Genomic DNA, 16,928 nt, shown 5'->3' on the forward strand with positions numbered 1-16,928 from the left:
ATCTGATGTTCATGACGCACGTTTGTGGAAGTGGATTATGGCAAAAACTAGTGAGATTTCTGAGGACCTAAGAAAAGAAGTTATTTTTTCTCATTGGGCTGGAAAAGGTTACAAAATCTTCTCTAAAGATGTAGGAACCATCAAAGATAACCCCCAAAGGAAGACATGTAATAGTCTGTTGGGTCAGAAAGGAGCCCATGGTAACTTCCAAGCAAATAAAGGCCTTTGGTACATTGGCTTATGTTAATGTTCATGAACACTGAACAACCTTGGTGTGCAAGGCAGAGTTGCAAGGAGAAAGCCACTACTCTCCAAAAAGAAGTTTGCTAAAGATCATGTGGACTATTAAACTGTTAAACTTAAAATGTGAAGCATTATTTTTGGAGAAAGGAAAATACTGAATTCCAGCATAAGAACCTTATACCTTCTGTGAAACATGGTGGTGGTAGAATCATGCTTTGGGCCTGTATTGCTACATCTGGGCCAGGACAGCTTGCCATCATTGATGGAACAATGAATTCAGAATTATGCCAGTGATCAGTGAACATGGCAAGACATCTGTCCATGAACTGAATCTCAAGAGAAAATGGGTCATACACCAAGACAGGAAACACAAGCACTCAAGTCTGTCTCCCAAAGAATGATTATGTCCTGACTTTAATCCAAATAACAATTGTGGAAGGACCTGAAACAAGCAGTTTGTGTGAGGACAATTCTTCCAAGCTGTTGTGCAGAAGTGATCAAAAGTTACCAGAATATTTACTTGCAGTTATTGCTTATTATACTGAAAGAAAAGGTTCACATACTTTTGCAAGTCACAGATACTGTATGTAATGCTGGATTATTTTTATCAATAATTAAATGAAGAAGTATAATATTTTTGGCTCATTTGTTTGATTGCGTTCACTTTGTTTACTTTTAAGTTTTGGGTCATATTTATGTAGAAATATAGGAATTTTAAAGGGTTCACAAACTTTCAAGTGACAAAGTATATAACTTCCTTCACCACTGGGATTAATTACATTACTCATTTTAATTTTTGTTTCTTATTGAATACAATTTTTATACCTCATTGAACATGCGTTATATTGAGGTCGAAAATAAAATCTGTCACTTTAAAGTTTTATTTAAATTCTAATAAATATTTAACAAATATAATCATAGTGTGTATTTATTGAGAAATGTTGGTTTATTCTATTTATAGCCACAGTCAGTAGGGGGCGCAGTTGTCTTACGGCATTAAATATTTATTATTATTTATTTATTTATTTTAATATCACTTTTTTAATCAAAAAGCCAGCAGATAAAGTCATGGCCTCTCTTCAGTACAACTAGATTTCACTGCATATTATTTTTTGAAATGTGTACAACATGCCTCATTAACACAGGGGTATGTACATGTAATTGGGGCCTGAAGGAGATGAAGACACTGTAATTAGTTGTGGAGTTTCCCTGCTCACATGGAGCCAACACACAAAACCACCAGTAAGAAATGTTCTTCTACCCATATTTTTTCTACAACTCCAATATTCCACAGTAATAAAAAGAGAGAGTTTTTCACATAAAGTAATTTCATAACATTCTCCAGAAGTAGGGTTTGGAAATTCTAAAGTGGATTACCAAATCAAATAATTTATTGAATGTAGCATCTATGAAAATGTTTCCCAGTCCCATTTTTGTTCAGATTCTTATCTAAGAAGGAAAGAAAAGCAGTCCTGATTTTTTTTTAAACTAGTTTGCACCAAAAATAGACTTGTGGATGAGATCTTAGTGTGAATTAATTCATTACCATTTGTACAATTTTATTATTATTATTATTATTATTATTATTATTATTATTGTTGTTGTTGTTGTTGTTGTTGTTATTATTATTATCAACATCATCATTATTATTATTATTATGATTATTATTATTATTATTATTATTATTATTATTATTATTATTATTATTATTATTATTATTATTATTATTATTATTATTATTATTATTATTATTGCTGTTCTTGAAGTACTTTTCTGTTTTATTTGATCCAGATCATGTGACTCCACAGAGGCATTCAGCCTAAAGGGATAATCCTGAAACAGGATGTTTGGCTCCACAGGGTGAAGAGTGTTGCACAGTCCTCTGTCTGCACAATGGTAATGGTGGGTTTTAGGAGCCAGTGAGCTTCATGGTCACTGCATTTAACTGTTTTGTAGCTTGGAGTTTGTAGTGATGTTAAGCACAGAGTTTTTGCCAATGATGATGCTGCAAATCACCATGGCCATGTGCCTTGCTACAATAATCAAAGGTAAGTGTTTCCTTTACAAATTAATATTAAATTGATTGCACAATTTTCTTATTTACGAGCTTTTGTAAATTTAGAAATGTCTGATACAGTTTGCATTAATACAGAATAATAACCACAAGAACAATAATAAGATTTGAAATCCTGATTTAAAGAAAATAGCAGATTATTGGTGCTATTAAATTAATTAATTTAATTAATGTACATATTCAACTTACATTATATATAATACATTATAAAACAAACAGTATAAATGTCACAGTTTTCCAGAAGCTAAACAGGCTTATGTGTAGTATCTGTATTCAAGGAATTTTTATCAAGGAAAACAGTTTTATTTCAGCAAACAATTACCAAAAGCAAAACTTTATATAACAAAAATAGTATTTCAAGATGTGTAACATTGACCGTGTAAGCACATTTATAAACATTATGTACAAATCTTCTGACAAAAGGAAGTTTTTTTTATAAAAACCTTAGCCATACACATATTTATAAATCAGTGCTCCCCAACCACCGGGCTGCAGACTGGTGCTGGTCAATGGGTCAATTGGTACCGGGCCAAAAAAAAAAATGTATTTCTGTTTTATTGACAATTACACTCTAAAAGACGCTTTATTTTGAAAAGACTTATTCTGGTTTAATAACATCCGTCTATTCCTCTGGATGCACTGTTTCAGTCACTTGTTATGCTCATTGTGTAATTATATTTTAACCACCCAGCCCCGACCTGCTGTTCTATGAAATGATGTCTTACTATGAAACCGGTCTGTAGTCTACAAAGGTTGGGGACCAATCATCTGGATATTGCTAGTGAACAGGCAGTGTTATACTGTAGGTAATATCCTACACGAGTGTAAAAACATTGTGATTCTGACTCATGGCAGTGTAAATCATCAAAAACATAAGATTAGCCATTGATCAGAGTGATAATTAGATGCAGTTGGAACCCAGACCTTGGCCTAATATACTCGGACAACCTTGTACTCACTAGTTAGTGTGCTTCACCCCTGCAGCTGTAGCCATTAACCTACTTTGAGTCCGCATGGGATTTCCATCCCCAGCTTAGAGACAGGATTTATTTGTTAACCTCATAGCATTAAAATCGATATGAAGCCAGTAGGAAGGTTCATCAAACGGATTAGCAGTGTGTCATTGAGGTGTGCGGCTGTTCTGGTTCAGAGATAACCTGAATAATAGAGTGGAAATTCAAGTTGTCTATCCAGCACCGATAAAGCCTTGATGCTGTTTTTCTGGCCAAAAGGACATCTTCGTCCGTTGCCATACCACTAAATTAAATATAACATCGGATAACATCAGATTAATGCAGAGTATGTGGCATAATGTGAAAAACATATTAAAATATGTGCTTTGTAAATCAGTGCACCATTGATCATTTGCAGTTGTATGTGATGCCGATTAATTTTTAATACATGGAGTTTTCTTAGAAGTGATGACAGTAAAAGTGATGAGACAAAAACAATGTGTAATATATTTCGATGGATTGTATAACACATGGGAAAGCCTTTCTGAAACAACAATACAACATCAAAGAAGCGCAGTGTCAAGATGAACCCTCAGTGTCTCTGGCTAAGTGTCTTCTCAAGAAGGGATTTGGCATGCTGCTTGTCTTGAGGCTCTGAACACCTGATAAGAGCGTTTATGACTGCTTTTCCCCCTGCTCTCTGAGGGGGCTGCATATGAAGAAATCCTCTTTCATAGTTCCAGAGTGAGGCTCTGGGGAGTGTATGGTGTTTGTGTTATAAGGGAATGAATTTTTTTACCCTGTGACAACATTTACAGTCTGAATAAGATTGAAGATGACTGAATAATACACCAGGAAGTCTGTGAAAAATGAAAAATGTGGCACGAAGGCCACACCCCCTTCAGTGGGACTGATGAAAGGCCAGACTTCCTTCGCTGTAGCTGATGGGCACAGAATTCATGCCTTCATCACTACATTGACAGAAACAGAAGCGGCACTTTTTTTACTGGAACTAACAGGGACACCTTTTTCATTTACACTTAAATACACAAAGGCTGACCTCCATTTTTGAAAGTGTGAAGGGTTTCTCAAAATCCAGTTGTTCTTTACTAAAACTAATAGGCACAAAGGATATGACTTCTTCCTGGACTGACAAGCAAAATTTCATCATTGAATATTACATCAAATATAGCACATTTTCATGGTTTAATTGCTGTTAATTAGGATTTTAGTTACAGTCACATAAAACACTTGCTTATATTTAGGGGGAACTCAAAACGTCTGCACACTCTCACACAATCCTCTAACATTTATCAAGCGATTATACTCGTTTAAAATATCTAGTTTCATTCTCCCAATTCCTTTAGTCTTGTTTTCCAAGGTGTTTATATATTTAAGAGGCCAGTTGGTATAAATTGGGTAGCAGAGCTAACAGGCCCCAACAATCTTAAGTTAAACATATTGAATTGCATGTTGTAGAGGGTTGGTCTATTCCATTTTTTTTACTCACCATTCAGTTTAAAACCTACAGTATTGTGTGTGAAAATCTCAGGAAATTAGCAGTTTCTGAAATACATAGCACTCCATCCATTGTGTATCCTGCTTTGATGCCCTACGACGCCTGAGATAGGCACAGGCTCCCCGTGACCCGAGGTAGTTCGGATAAGCGGTAGAAAATGAGTGAGAGAGTGAGTGAGAGTGAAATACATAGCCATGTCATGCTGTGGTTAAAGTCACTAAGATTACATTTACCCCCATCCTTATGTTTGATGTAAATATTAACTGAAGCTCTTTTATCATGCCTACATGATGTTATGCATGTCTCATGTTTAACTGATTAGATAGAGTGGTGTGAAAAAGTGTTGGCCCCTTCCTGATTTTTTATTTTTTTGCACGTTTGTCACACTTCAATGTTTCAGGTCATCAAACAAATTTAAATACTTTTTAAATATAATTTTTTTATTATTAAGGGAAAACAAAATCCAAACCAACATGGTCCTTTGTGAAAAAGTGTTTGCTCCATGTTAAAACATAACTTAACTGTGGTTTATCACACCTGAGTTCCATTTCTCTAGCCACACACAGGCCTGATTACTGCCACACCTGTTCACAATCAAGAAATCACTTCAATAAATCCTGACTGACAAAGTTTTGCTGCTTCAGGACCTGGAAGACTTGCTGTGATAAATGGAACCATAAATTCTGCTGTCTACCAAAAAATCCCGAAGGACAACGTGCGGCCATCTGTTCGTGACCTCAAGCTGAAGCGAACTTGGGTTCTGCAGCTGGACAATGATCCAAAACACACCAGCAAGTCCACCTCTGAATGGTTAAAGAAAAACAAAATGAAGACTTTGGAGAGGCCTAGTCAAAGTCCTGACCTGAATCCTATTGAGATGCTGTGGCATGACCTTAAAAAGGTGGTTAATGCTCGAAAACCCTCCAATGTGGCTGAATTACAACAATTCTGCAAATATGAGTGGACCAAAATTTCTCCACAGTGCTGTAACAGACTCATTGCAAGTTATCACAAACGCTTGATTGCACTTCTTGCTGCTAAGGATGGCCCAAGCAGTTATTACTGTAGGTTTAGGGGCAAGCACTTTTTTACACAGGGCCATGTAGGTTTGGATTTTGTTTTTGCTTACTAATCAATAAATTTAAAAACTTCATGTCGTGTTTACTTGTATTATCTTTGCCTAATATTTAATATTAGCTCTGAAACATTAAAGTGTGACAAACATGCAAAAAAATAAAAAATCAGAAAGTGGCTAACACTTTTTCACACCACTGTATTTGCCTGAATGAGCAGATGTACCGGGTTCCTAAAAAATAAACCAGTTAGAGAATATTAATGTAGGTGTTCTCAAAATTTGTTTTAGGTGTATGGTTTGGAAATTAACTGTAATTTACCTTAACATGATTTGACCTAAAATACCATTATACCTTTGTGAGTGCCTTTTTGGAGTGCAAAAATGTATCCCCTGAAATATCAAACAGCATTTGTTTACTGATTCTAATTCATGGTCTTCTGTAGGAGCAAAGGTGGAGGAGTTATCAGAAGACCTAAGAACCCCTCCACCAGCACTGACCTACCAGATACTCAATGCAGATCATTTCTTTCTGAAAGACATCAGTCAGGCCTCAATGGAAAACTATACACAACAATCACAGAAACAACCCTTCATCATCACTGGGCTCGCTGGCAAGCCTACCATCAACATCAGCTTTGGGCCCATGTCTGTAGAACAGTCCATTCCTCTAGAGTTGATTAACACTGGTCCCAGGGTCAGAGCCTTCACACTGGCTCGTCAGGTGCGTTCTGCATCCCCCATTATTCATCTGTTGTTTTATGCAACAAACAAAACTGAAGACATGATGGATTTGTCAAGTCGAGTCAGTCCAGGGTGGAGTAACAAGGGGTACATTTGTGTTACAGCACATGCCTTCTGGAAATCACAAGAGATCAGAGGGACCTGCTCTATATCTGAAAATGGAGGCTTCTGTTTGGCCAAGTTAAGGCCTGAGCCAGCATGGTTTAGTCCAGCAAGTGCCAGATCCAGCAAAGAGCACAGAGATTTTTCACACGGGACTACTGTAGAGATTTACTATCAGACCAGGCCCAGTCCAACCAGCCAGTGTATTCCTCAAGACAGCAAGCAGTGGCATAGTCCAACTCAGGAGGATACAACTGGACAGCAATACAGATCGATACTAAAGAAAGTTGGCAATGTAAATCTCTTGCGTTCACCTCCAGGGAACCCCATGTTCATGCGCCTGCGTCTGGGTGGTGCTGTGATAATCCAGACTTCTTCTAAACCCCTGAAGACTACAGGCATGGCCACCTTCTATGTCTTTTTGTCCAGTAGCTCCCAGATAGAGCGTTTCATTCTCAGGTGAGCACTTTTAACTACAGGGCTGCTGTTGGTTGGATTTATTTTTGACTGGTTGGGGACTGTTTTTCAACCCAGTGGTGGCACTGAGGTGCTTAGAAACCTGAAAAAGTTATTCATACATTGCACACACCACCATATCTGTGTCACTGCTGTACTGAGAAAGTACCACCCACTCAAATCTGGTCTGAGGTGCTTCCATTGTGGTCACGTTTCACTAATGTTCTGGGTAGAGTGGGAATAAAGGTAAAAACCAAAAATCTCTATAAAAGATCTGTATAGAAGAAAGGCCTGATACCTGATTTGGCAATGTGATACAGAATCAGCATGATATTTGTTATCTAAAATCAATTATTATTGTATTATGAGTGCTGGAAAAGCACTATGAGAACGGCAGATCAAGTCAGAAGCAGCAATGTTGTAGTCTGTGGTGGAGAAGCAGAAACTTAGATTTCAGAAAAAGTTCTCTGTTTACAAATCAATCTTTATACTTATGTTTTATGTATGGTCATGTCCTGAAGGCTAGGACAGGTAGCAGAAATAATAGGTTATATAAGGCAAGGTTGCTGGGCCCAGTACTCTCTGTGATAGAGTAAACACTTTAACAATTTGGGAGATCCTCAGATAGATGCTTTGTTGGACAGTCTGAATTAAAAAGAGCCAGTTGTAAAGACGCCCCTGATGGGACTATACTCTAAGCTAAAGAGTCTATCAGGCATATCACCATATTCATCAGACCCAAGGGGAGATCCAGGGCCTTCTGGAGAACCTTGTGTCTCTCATTTTGCTTTGGGATGTCTAGGGGTCCATCAGAAGACATCTGGGCTTACTTTCTCAACCTCTTGCCACCACCAGCAGAATGCAACTAATGATTACCATCGTCACAAATGTTATGTGCTTGTGTTTTGGTTTTCATGTCATCACCACCTGTCCTGTCATTCATTTGTTCCTCTATTGTGTACCCCTGATCTGTCCTACTTTATCTATGTATACTCTGCTATTTCATTGAAATTTTCATTGAATAGTTCCATGGAAATTCATGTTCATTGTATTTGTGCATTGCTTTGCTTGTTTTTTTGAGTTTTGTTTATTTTATGTATTTGACTCTGACCTGGGGGGCACGGTGGCTTAGTGGTTAGCACGTTCGCCTCACACCTCCACGGTTGGGGGTTCGATTCCCGCCTCCGCCTTGTGTGTGTAGAGTTTGCATGTTCTCCCCGTGCCTCGGGGGTTTCCTCCGGGTACTCCGGTTTCCTCCCCCGGTCCAAAGACATGCATGGTAGGTTGTTTGGCATCTCTGGAAAATTGTCCGTAGTGTGTGATTGCGTGAGTGAATGAGAGTGTGTGTGTGTGCCCTGCGATGGGTTGGCACTCCGTCCAGGGTGTATCCTGCCTTGATGCCCGATGACGCCTGAGATAGGCACAGGCTCCCCGTGACCCGAGGTAGTTTGGATAAGCGGTAGAAATGAGTGAGTGAGTGAGTGACTCTGACCTGTTTCTTTCAATTTCATTATGGATATTCCTGTTCAACTCTGCCTGCAACTGCCAACTTTTTACCTGTGCTATGGCAATGCTTTATTCACTCTTACATTGCATAATAAGGAATTGATGATTGATATTTTGTAAATGTATCATTCCATTATTGGAAGATGTTACTACCTAACCTTTTTGGAAAAGGGTTGGTCAGGCCATTGTACAAGCAATGTGCATAGTCAACACAACAATGTGGAATGTCCTGAAAAAGAAAGAAACCACTGGTATACTAACAAGAAGACATGCAACAGACTGGGCAAGGAAAGCAACAGCGTTGATGAAAGAAACATTGTGACAGCTTTGAAAACAGCCAATGGTCTCAGCAGCAACCTCCACAGAGCAGCGCTGAAGATATTACAATCATCCAAACTGATGCAATCAAGATGAATGCAACAGTTTAGTGATGTCCCTGGGTTGCGCACTTGCTGCTGTTATTGCAGGCAAGGGAGATTTACTCTGTTGTACTTTAAGACTATCTGTTCCAATATTTTTGCTCAACTAAAAATTTGGAGGGCTACCGAATATCAAAATAACAGGAAGCAAAAGCTGAAATTCTGATTTATTATCTTTTGATCTGAAACCCCAATGTCTTCTGGGTTCTGCAAGGGCGATAGATAGATAGATAGATAGATAGATAGATAGATAGATAGATAGATAGATAGATAGATTGATAGATTGATTGATTGATTGATTGATTGATTGATTGATTCAGGAAATGACCTAGCTGTTCCAGTACTTTCAGAATGTTCTGAAAGCCTCAATGTGGCTTCCTTCAACCTTTCCACTTTATAACTCAGAGTATCTTATACTTCTATCTTAAACACAAATCTTGACACATTAATTCCAAGCTCAATTAATTTTTATAACTTATCATTTTAAAAGTCACCGTTCCATAAACAGAAAAAGAATGGAGAAAATTATTTGGCAGCACTTTATTTCATAATGTTTCATTAATCTGTGCGTGTGAGGTTTCTCCCCCATAAATAATGCATCAACTTAATGAAGCAAGGAAACAAATAGCCAATAATTGCTCGACTCCTTTGGGCAGAGATGAACTCATTAGAGAAGGTGCTGTGTTGTGCAAAAGCACACAGCACAATCTGTTCTTCACAACCCCAGCACACAGGCACAGATGAGTGAAAACTGTTTTATTTTGATGGATTAAAACAAATAAAGCCAATTGTTGGTTTATGAGGCTCTTTGTAGTTTATTTAATGACAAGAACAAGAATATTATAACTCCTGACCCATAGTGTCCCTTATTCCTCAAATCCAGTTGATCAGCTGATTCGTATTTGTTGAGTGAAGTGGAGCCTTGGAGCTATGAGGGCAATGTATATAAATTCTGTAAAATATTTTCTAATTGTTGTTAATTTCTCAATGGTCAGGAGGTGTTATTTTATAAAACAGAGGTTCTGACATTATAATACATTAGCATTTTTATAGTAATGACTTGAGTTTGGTTTTAACTGTAATTAAATGTAGTTGTTGAGGCGAACGTGCTAACCACTAAGCCACCGTGCCCCCCAGGTCAGAGTCAAATACAGGAAATAAACAAAACTCATGCCAATGATGTTGATTATTTACAGATAATCCCCGTGACCCGAGATAGTTTGGATAAGCGGTAGAAAATTAATGAATGAATAATCAACATCAGGGTAGTAAGAGAAATTCCACTTCATTACAGCACTCCATCAATCAGTACCTTACTACATCAGTAATAAATACAGTGATGTATTACTAACATGGAGCATGTTATCATTTGCATCTGCATTCACATCCTGTTTATGCAAAAATGTTTTGAGTGATGTAGTTTTACATTTTCATTTACAGTAGCTACACTACATGGCAAAAAGTATGTTGACATCTCACCATCACATCCATGTGGGCCTTCAAACCATGGGCATTAACATGTAGTCTGCACTTTGCTGTTATAATAACTTCCACTCTTCAGGAAAGGCTTTTCACTAGACTTTGGACTTTAGAGCATTATTGAGGTCAAGCAGTGATATAGAGTGAAAAGGCCTAGTGAACAGTCAGCGTTCCAATTCCAATTAAAGGCTGCTTAAGATCTTCAACATTAACATGGGTAAAAATACAGTACAATCTGTAGATATGGACCTCACATTGTGTACTGGAGTATTGTCAAATAGTAATAAGCATGGACTAGACCGCTAATTATGGAAAGTCCACATACATTTAGCCACATAGCGTACATTATCCGTGGCAGACCAACTACACTTATTCAGTGATAACTCGAGATACGAGTGCTTTGACATACTGTACAAATTTTTTGAGATATGAGCTGTGATTCGACCAAATTTCTGCCTTGGGATCTGAGCAAATTTTTGAGATACGAGAAAGCCGCCTTTCCACTGCATACGACAAACGACAGCCAATAAACCGGAAGTCATTCATTTCCTATGGAGAGTCGTAAAGGGGCTGCGTGAGGTGCCGACCATCTGCGGATCCGTAATTTTCAGATCCGTTTTGAGCGTTGGATCCGTTAAAAAATTTTAACTTGTGCGACTACACCGCATCTGATATGCCGACCGGACAGGTTTTTATTAAAACGACTGGCAGATGTTAGTGAGGAAAGAGTGACAAAAAAGGCAAAAACAAGTGAAGAGAAAAGAGATGAAGAAAATTAAGCAAAATTAATGTAAAGAAAACAGAAATTGTAGCAATTAAGTTCAATTAAGAGAATTTCAGTTAAGTTCGTTAATTTTAGTGAAGTTTAGTTAAGTTCCATTTAAGTGTAAAGTAGCGAGTAAGTGAACGAAAGTGAAAGTGTAAAGTTGTGTATCATCAGAATAACAGTGGTAAGAGAACCGGTGTGAGAAAATAATTTTACCAAGAGAGTGAGTACTGTATATAGGGAGAAAAGCAGAGGACCGAGTACTGAACCCTGTGGGACATTAGTGGAGAGTCTACATGTAGCAGATGTCACTGCCCTCCATGTTATGTGATATAAGCGACCTTCCAGGTAGGAAACAAACCATTTCCATGCTGATCCACAAATTCCAAGACTCAGGTGGACAAGAGATTCTTATGGTTGACCGTATCAAACGCTGCTGAAAGGTAGAGGAGGATGAGGACAGATGACAGATGACAAAGGGCTGTCTCTGAGAATGCTTTGCTTTATGCGTTTTGACTGATGCAGCAAGTAGCAACATAATCTTGTTCTTCTACAAATTGATGTGACAGAGATATGAGATGCTTTTAAAGACAATGCCTGTCCAAAAATGTACAGGAATAAGCCAAGAATGTTACTTTCTTCCTAAAAACTTTTGACAGGTTTGAGTCACTGTTTGGTGCCAACAGTGGTCTACAGATATGAAACCAGATTATTTTTTCTTGTTTACCATATGTACATCTAAGAAGGACTGAAATTCTAGCCTTAATATCCCTCTGTCCTCTCCAGTGGACATCACTGTTCAGAGCAGGGTTAAGCATGAGTGCAGCCCAGATTCTCACCGAGACTGATTTGATCCTGGGAAAACCTTTTGCTCCACTTCACTCCTCTCTCCAAGATTGAGTCCAGACCACCGGGGTTATGGTGGATATTATAAGGGATGGTTGAAAAGTACTGTGGTTGAAAGATTTGTGGCTGTTTAGACATTTAGATATTAGACTTGAGTTTGGCATTTAGTACGGTGGCCGAGAAGTGCAAAACAAATTAACAAATCCGAAAACACATTAGCAAATCTGAAAACAAATGAACAAATCGAAAACACTAACAAATCTGAAAACAAATTAACAAATCCAAAAACATGAACAAATTTGAAAACAAATTAACAAATCCGAAAACAAATTAACAAATTCCGAAAACCAATTAACAAATCAGAAAACACATGAACAAATCCGAAAACAAATTAACAAATCCGAAAACACAATAACAAATCCGAAAACACAACGACAAGTCAGACAACAATGGAACCTTACCGATCATCGGACGAGACACCTTTCATTCACCTGTATATCTTGAATGACAGGTGTCTTGTCCAATGATGGGTAAGTTTCCATTCACAAACTACAGGGAGTGCAGAATTATTAGGGAAGTTGTATTTTTGAGGATTAATTTTATTATTGAACAACAACCATGTTCTCAATGAACCCAAAAAACTCATTAATAGCAAAGCTGAATATTTTTGGAAGTAGTTTTTAGTTTGTTTGTAGTTTTAGCTATTTTAGGAGGATATCTGTGTGTGCAGGTGACTATTACTGTGCATAATTATTAGGCAACTTAACAAAAAACAAATATATACCCATTTCAATTATTTATTTTCACCAGTGAAACCAATATTACATCTCAACATTCACTAATATACATTTCTGACATTCAAAAACAAAACAAAAACAAATCAGTGACCAATATAGCCACCTTTCTTTGCAAGGACACTCAAAAGCCTGCCATCCATGGATTCTGTCAGTGTTTTGATCTGTTCACCGTCAACATTGCGTGCAGCAGCAACCACAGCCTCCCAGACACTCTTCAGAGAGGTGTACTGTTTTCCCTCCTTGTAAATCTCACATTTGATGATGGACCACAGGTTCTCTATGGGGTTCAGATCAGGTGAACAAGGAGGCCATGTCATTAGTTTTTCTTCTTTTAGACCCTTTCTTGCCAGCCACGCTGTGGAGTACTTGGACGCGTGTGATGGAGCATTGTCCTGCATGAAAATCATGTTTTTCTTGAAGGATGCAGACTTCTTCCTGTACCACTGCTTGAAGAAGGTGTCTTCCAGAAACTGGCAGTAGGACTGGGAGTTGAGCTTGACCCCATCCTCAACCCGAAAAGGCCCCACAAGCTCATCTTTGATGATACCAGCCCAAACCAGTACTCCACCTCCACCTTGCTGGCGTCTCAGTCAGACTGGAGCGCTCTGCCCTTTACCGATCCAGCCACGAGCCCATCCATCTGGCCCATCAAGACTCACTCTCATTTCATCAGTCCATAAAACCTTAGAAAAATCAGTCTTCAGATATTTCTTGGCCCAGTCTTGACGTTTCAGCTTGTGTGTCTTGTTCAGTGGTGGTCGTTTTTCAGCCTTTCTTACCTTGGCCATGTCTCTGAGTATTGCACACCTTGTGCTTTTGGGCACTCCAGTGATGTTGCAGCTCTGAAATATGGCAAAACTGGTGGCAAGTGGCATCTTGGCAGCTGCACGCTTGACTTTTCTCAGTTCATGGGCAGTTATTTTGCGCCTTGGTTTTTCCACACGCTTCTTGCGACCCTGTTGACTATTTTGAATGAAACGCTTGATTGTTCGATGATCACGCTTCAGAAGCTTGGCAATTTTAAGAGTGCTGCATCCCTCTGCAAGATATCTCACTATTTTTGACTTTTCGGAGCCTGTCAAGTCCTTCTTTTGACCCATTTTGCCAAAGGAAAGGAAGTTGCCTAATAATTATGCACACCTGATATAGGGTGTAGATGTCATTAGACCACACCCCTTCTCATTACAGAGATGCACATCACCTAATATGCTTAATTGGTTGTAGGCTTTCGAGCCTATACAGCTTGGAGTAAGACAACATGCATAAAGAGGATGATGTGGTCAAAATACTCATTTGCCTAATAATTCTGCACTCCCTGTATACCTACCTTTTCTGGATTGTCTGAATCGTTGCACGAAACACATTAACAAATCCGAAAACACAACAACAATTCAGACAACCCGGAAGAGGTTGGTATAGTTTGTGATTGGAACACGTATCGATCATTGGACAAGACACCTGTCACTCAAGGTATAAATGAAGTTCAACAGTCTGCCACAGGGAAAAGTTGGAATGGATGGATGGAATGGATTACTGTGGATTAATTCTGTTATTTTCTTATATTTAAACGGAGAACTTTACACATTACACATAAGATTCCATACCTGTATATCTTGAGTGACAGGTGTCTTGTCCAATGATCGGTAAGTTTTCATTCAAAAATGATACACTACCGTTTCCGGGTTGTCTGACTTGTCGTTGTGTTTTCAGATTTGTTCATTTGTTTTCAGATTTGTTCATTTGTTTTCGGATTTGTTAATGTGTTTTCGGATTTGTTAATTTGTTTTCGGATTTGTCAATTTGTTTTCTGGTTTGTTAATTTGTTTTCGGATTTGTTCATTTGTTTTCAGATTTGTTCATTTGTTTTCGGATTTGTTAATTTGTTTTCGGATTTGTTAATGTGTTTTCGGATTTGTTAATTTGTTTTCGGATTTGTCAATTTGTTTTCTGGTTTGTTAATTTGTTTTCGGATTTGTTAATGTGTTTTCGGATTTGTTATTGTGTTTTCCGATTTGTTAATTTGTTTTGCACTTCTCGGCCACCATAATTTAGTGATGTCAGTAAACAAAAACAAATTAACAGAAATTTTCTAGAAATACTCTAGTATGCTTAAATCTCATCTCTCCACCCTGTACATACTACTACTACTACTACTACTACTACTAATAATAATAATAATAATAAAGAGCTATACAACTAAGTATTAAAAGGCAAATGATTAAATAGTTATATATTTAATTTAATTAAAGGATTAAAACTTAAATTTGTGCTTTATAAAAATTATAATTATTCTGTTTTGTTCATAAGTTGCCCTTACACTTTCTGAGTTAAACAGGCTTTGAATTTCTTATCTGTAGTCTCTCATCTAATTCTGTAGTAATCATACATATTCAACAGAGTTATATTAAGGGAAAAATGAAGGAGTAGAAAGTGTGTGCATAACCACTTTAGTATGGTGAATAAAGGCAAGAATATGAATATAAATGCTGAATATGAAACGTGCCGAATGCAGAGCGTATGTTGGGAAATTGCTGAATAATTGATGTTTAATTGCGTTAAGACCATCCTTGATAGTTGGAACAGTGTAAGATCCTGAATGGACCATACAAGAAAGAGAAAGCAGACTGTACAATTATATAGCTATACTTATACCACAACACTGGATTATAGATTCTTGGATCCTGATTGGCCATTACTTATTGATTCATTTTCTGTAGCTGCAATTCTGACAGTAGTGCAACTGCAAATCACAGTGGATTCAGAAATGACACAGAACCTTTTATTTTAAAGTGTTGTGGATTTCATTTTGATTGGATATCACTGACATTTTCAACCATCAATCTACATTTAGGTTTTTTTGGTTTTTTAACTTACATTGGGATAAAAAAAGAAAGGTTAATAATGTGAAATGCATGCTCAGTTACGTTAAGGTCTGGTGAATGACTTGGCCGTTCTAAAACCTTCTGCTTTTTTCCCTGATTAAGACTTTTGTTGTGTTGGCAGTGTGTTTCGGGTCATTGTCCTGCTGCAATTATATGCATTTCTTTGTAAATTGGCAGACACAATGTTTCTCTAGACTTCAAAATTCATTTTCCTGCAAAAATCACCAGTTATGCTATCAATAAAGATTAGTAAGTCTGTTCCAGAAGCATGCAGCAATTGTAACAATAACTCTGCTTCACCACACCACACCATTACTCATTATTTTACTACAGCAACAGCAACACACAGTGGTCCATTATCTACAAGCTATCATCTGCATCACTTCCACCTCGTGTGTAATGCCATCATTCCATTTATGATTTCCTGCACTGCCAGCCACAGACAGGTGTGTCATCATGGGGATATAAACTCACAGTTCACTGATAGCAAGGCATTGCTTTTTTAGTTGCATCACTCTGCAGACCCAGTACAATAATGATAACCCTGTTTAGTTAGTTATACAAAATGACCAAATCTAAGTCACTGCATACTATTAATTAATATTAACCCTGTTGATAATTAGTATAATAATTAGCAAATAACAGAAATTAAAACTCAAGCGTTAGAAAGTATTCTAAATTAAACACACAAAGCATGAGTAGCAGCTGAATAAGAAACTTTTCCAAATATTTTTTAGATTGAAAGCAGCTCATTAATTAGGTTTAAGTCAGAAAACGGATTTCTTTCATTTTTCCCTTAAAGATTTGATGCTGTCTTTTTTAAAATAATAATAACAACAATAATAATAATATAATAATGATGATGATGATGATGATGATGATAATAATAATAATAATTCTCTCAGTTTTCTTGTTTGTGTTGCTTGGTATTTTTTATTTTAATAAAAGAACCCAAATTCTTTGCTCAAGTAAATGTGCAGTTATTCATAGAAATATATCCTCTGGTTGAAAACGTTGAAGTACAGCTTCAGTTTCTCCCTTCAAGTTAAAGCAGAAAAGCATAAGTCTTA

At 37.4% G+C, this 16,928-nt stretch overlaps 1 protein-coding gene across 1 annotated transcript in view; it reads left to right on the forward strand.

Annotated features, from left to right (window-relative positions):
* Positions 1-2,215: 2,215 nt before the first annotated feature.
* Positions 2,216-16,928, forward strand: part of si:dkey-1d7.3 (transmembrane protein 132D) — a 41,177-nt gene continuing 26,464 nt past the window's right edge. Inside the window, exons 1-2 of the mRNA XM_060891580.1 lie at positions 2,216-2,291; positions 6,308-7,166. Coding sequence (XP_060747563.1) covers positions 2,216-2,291; positions 6,308-7,166 — 935 coding nt within the window. The remainder of the gene's footprint in view (positions 2,292-6,307; positions 7,167-16,928) is intronic.

The sequence above is a fragment of the Tachysurus vachellii genome, chromosome 17 (genome assembly GCF_030014155.1).
Source record: "Tachysurus vachellii isolate PV-2020 chromosome 17, HZAU_Pvac_v1, whole genome shotgun sequence".
Taxonomy (NCBI): Eukaryota; Metazoa; Chordata; class Actinopteri; order Siluriformes; family Bagridae; genus Tachysurus; species Tachysurus vachellii.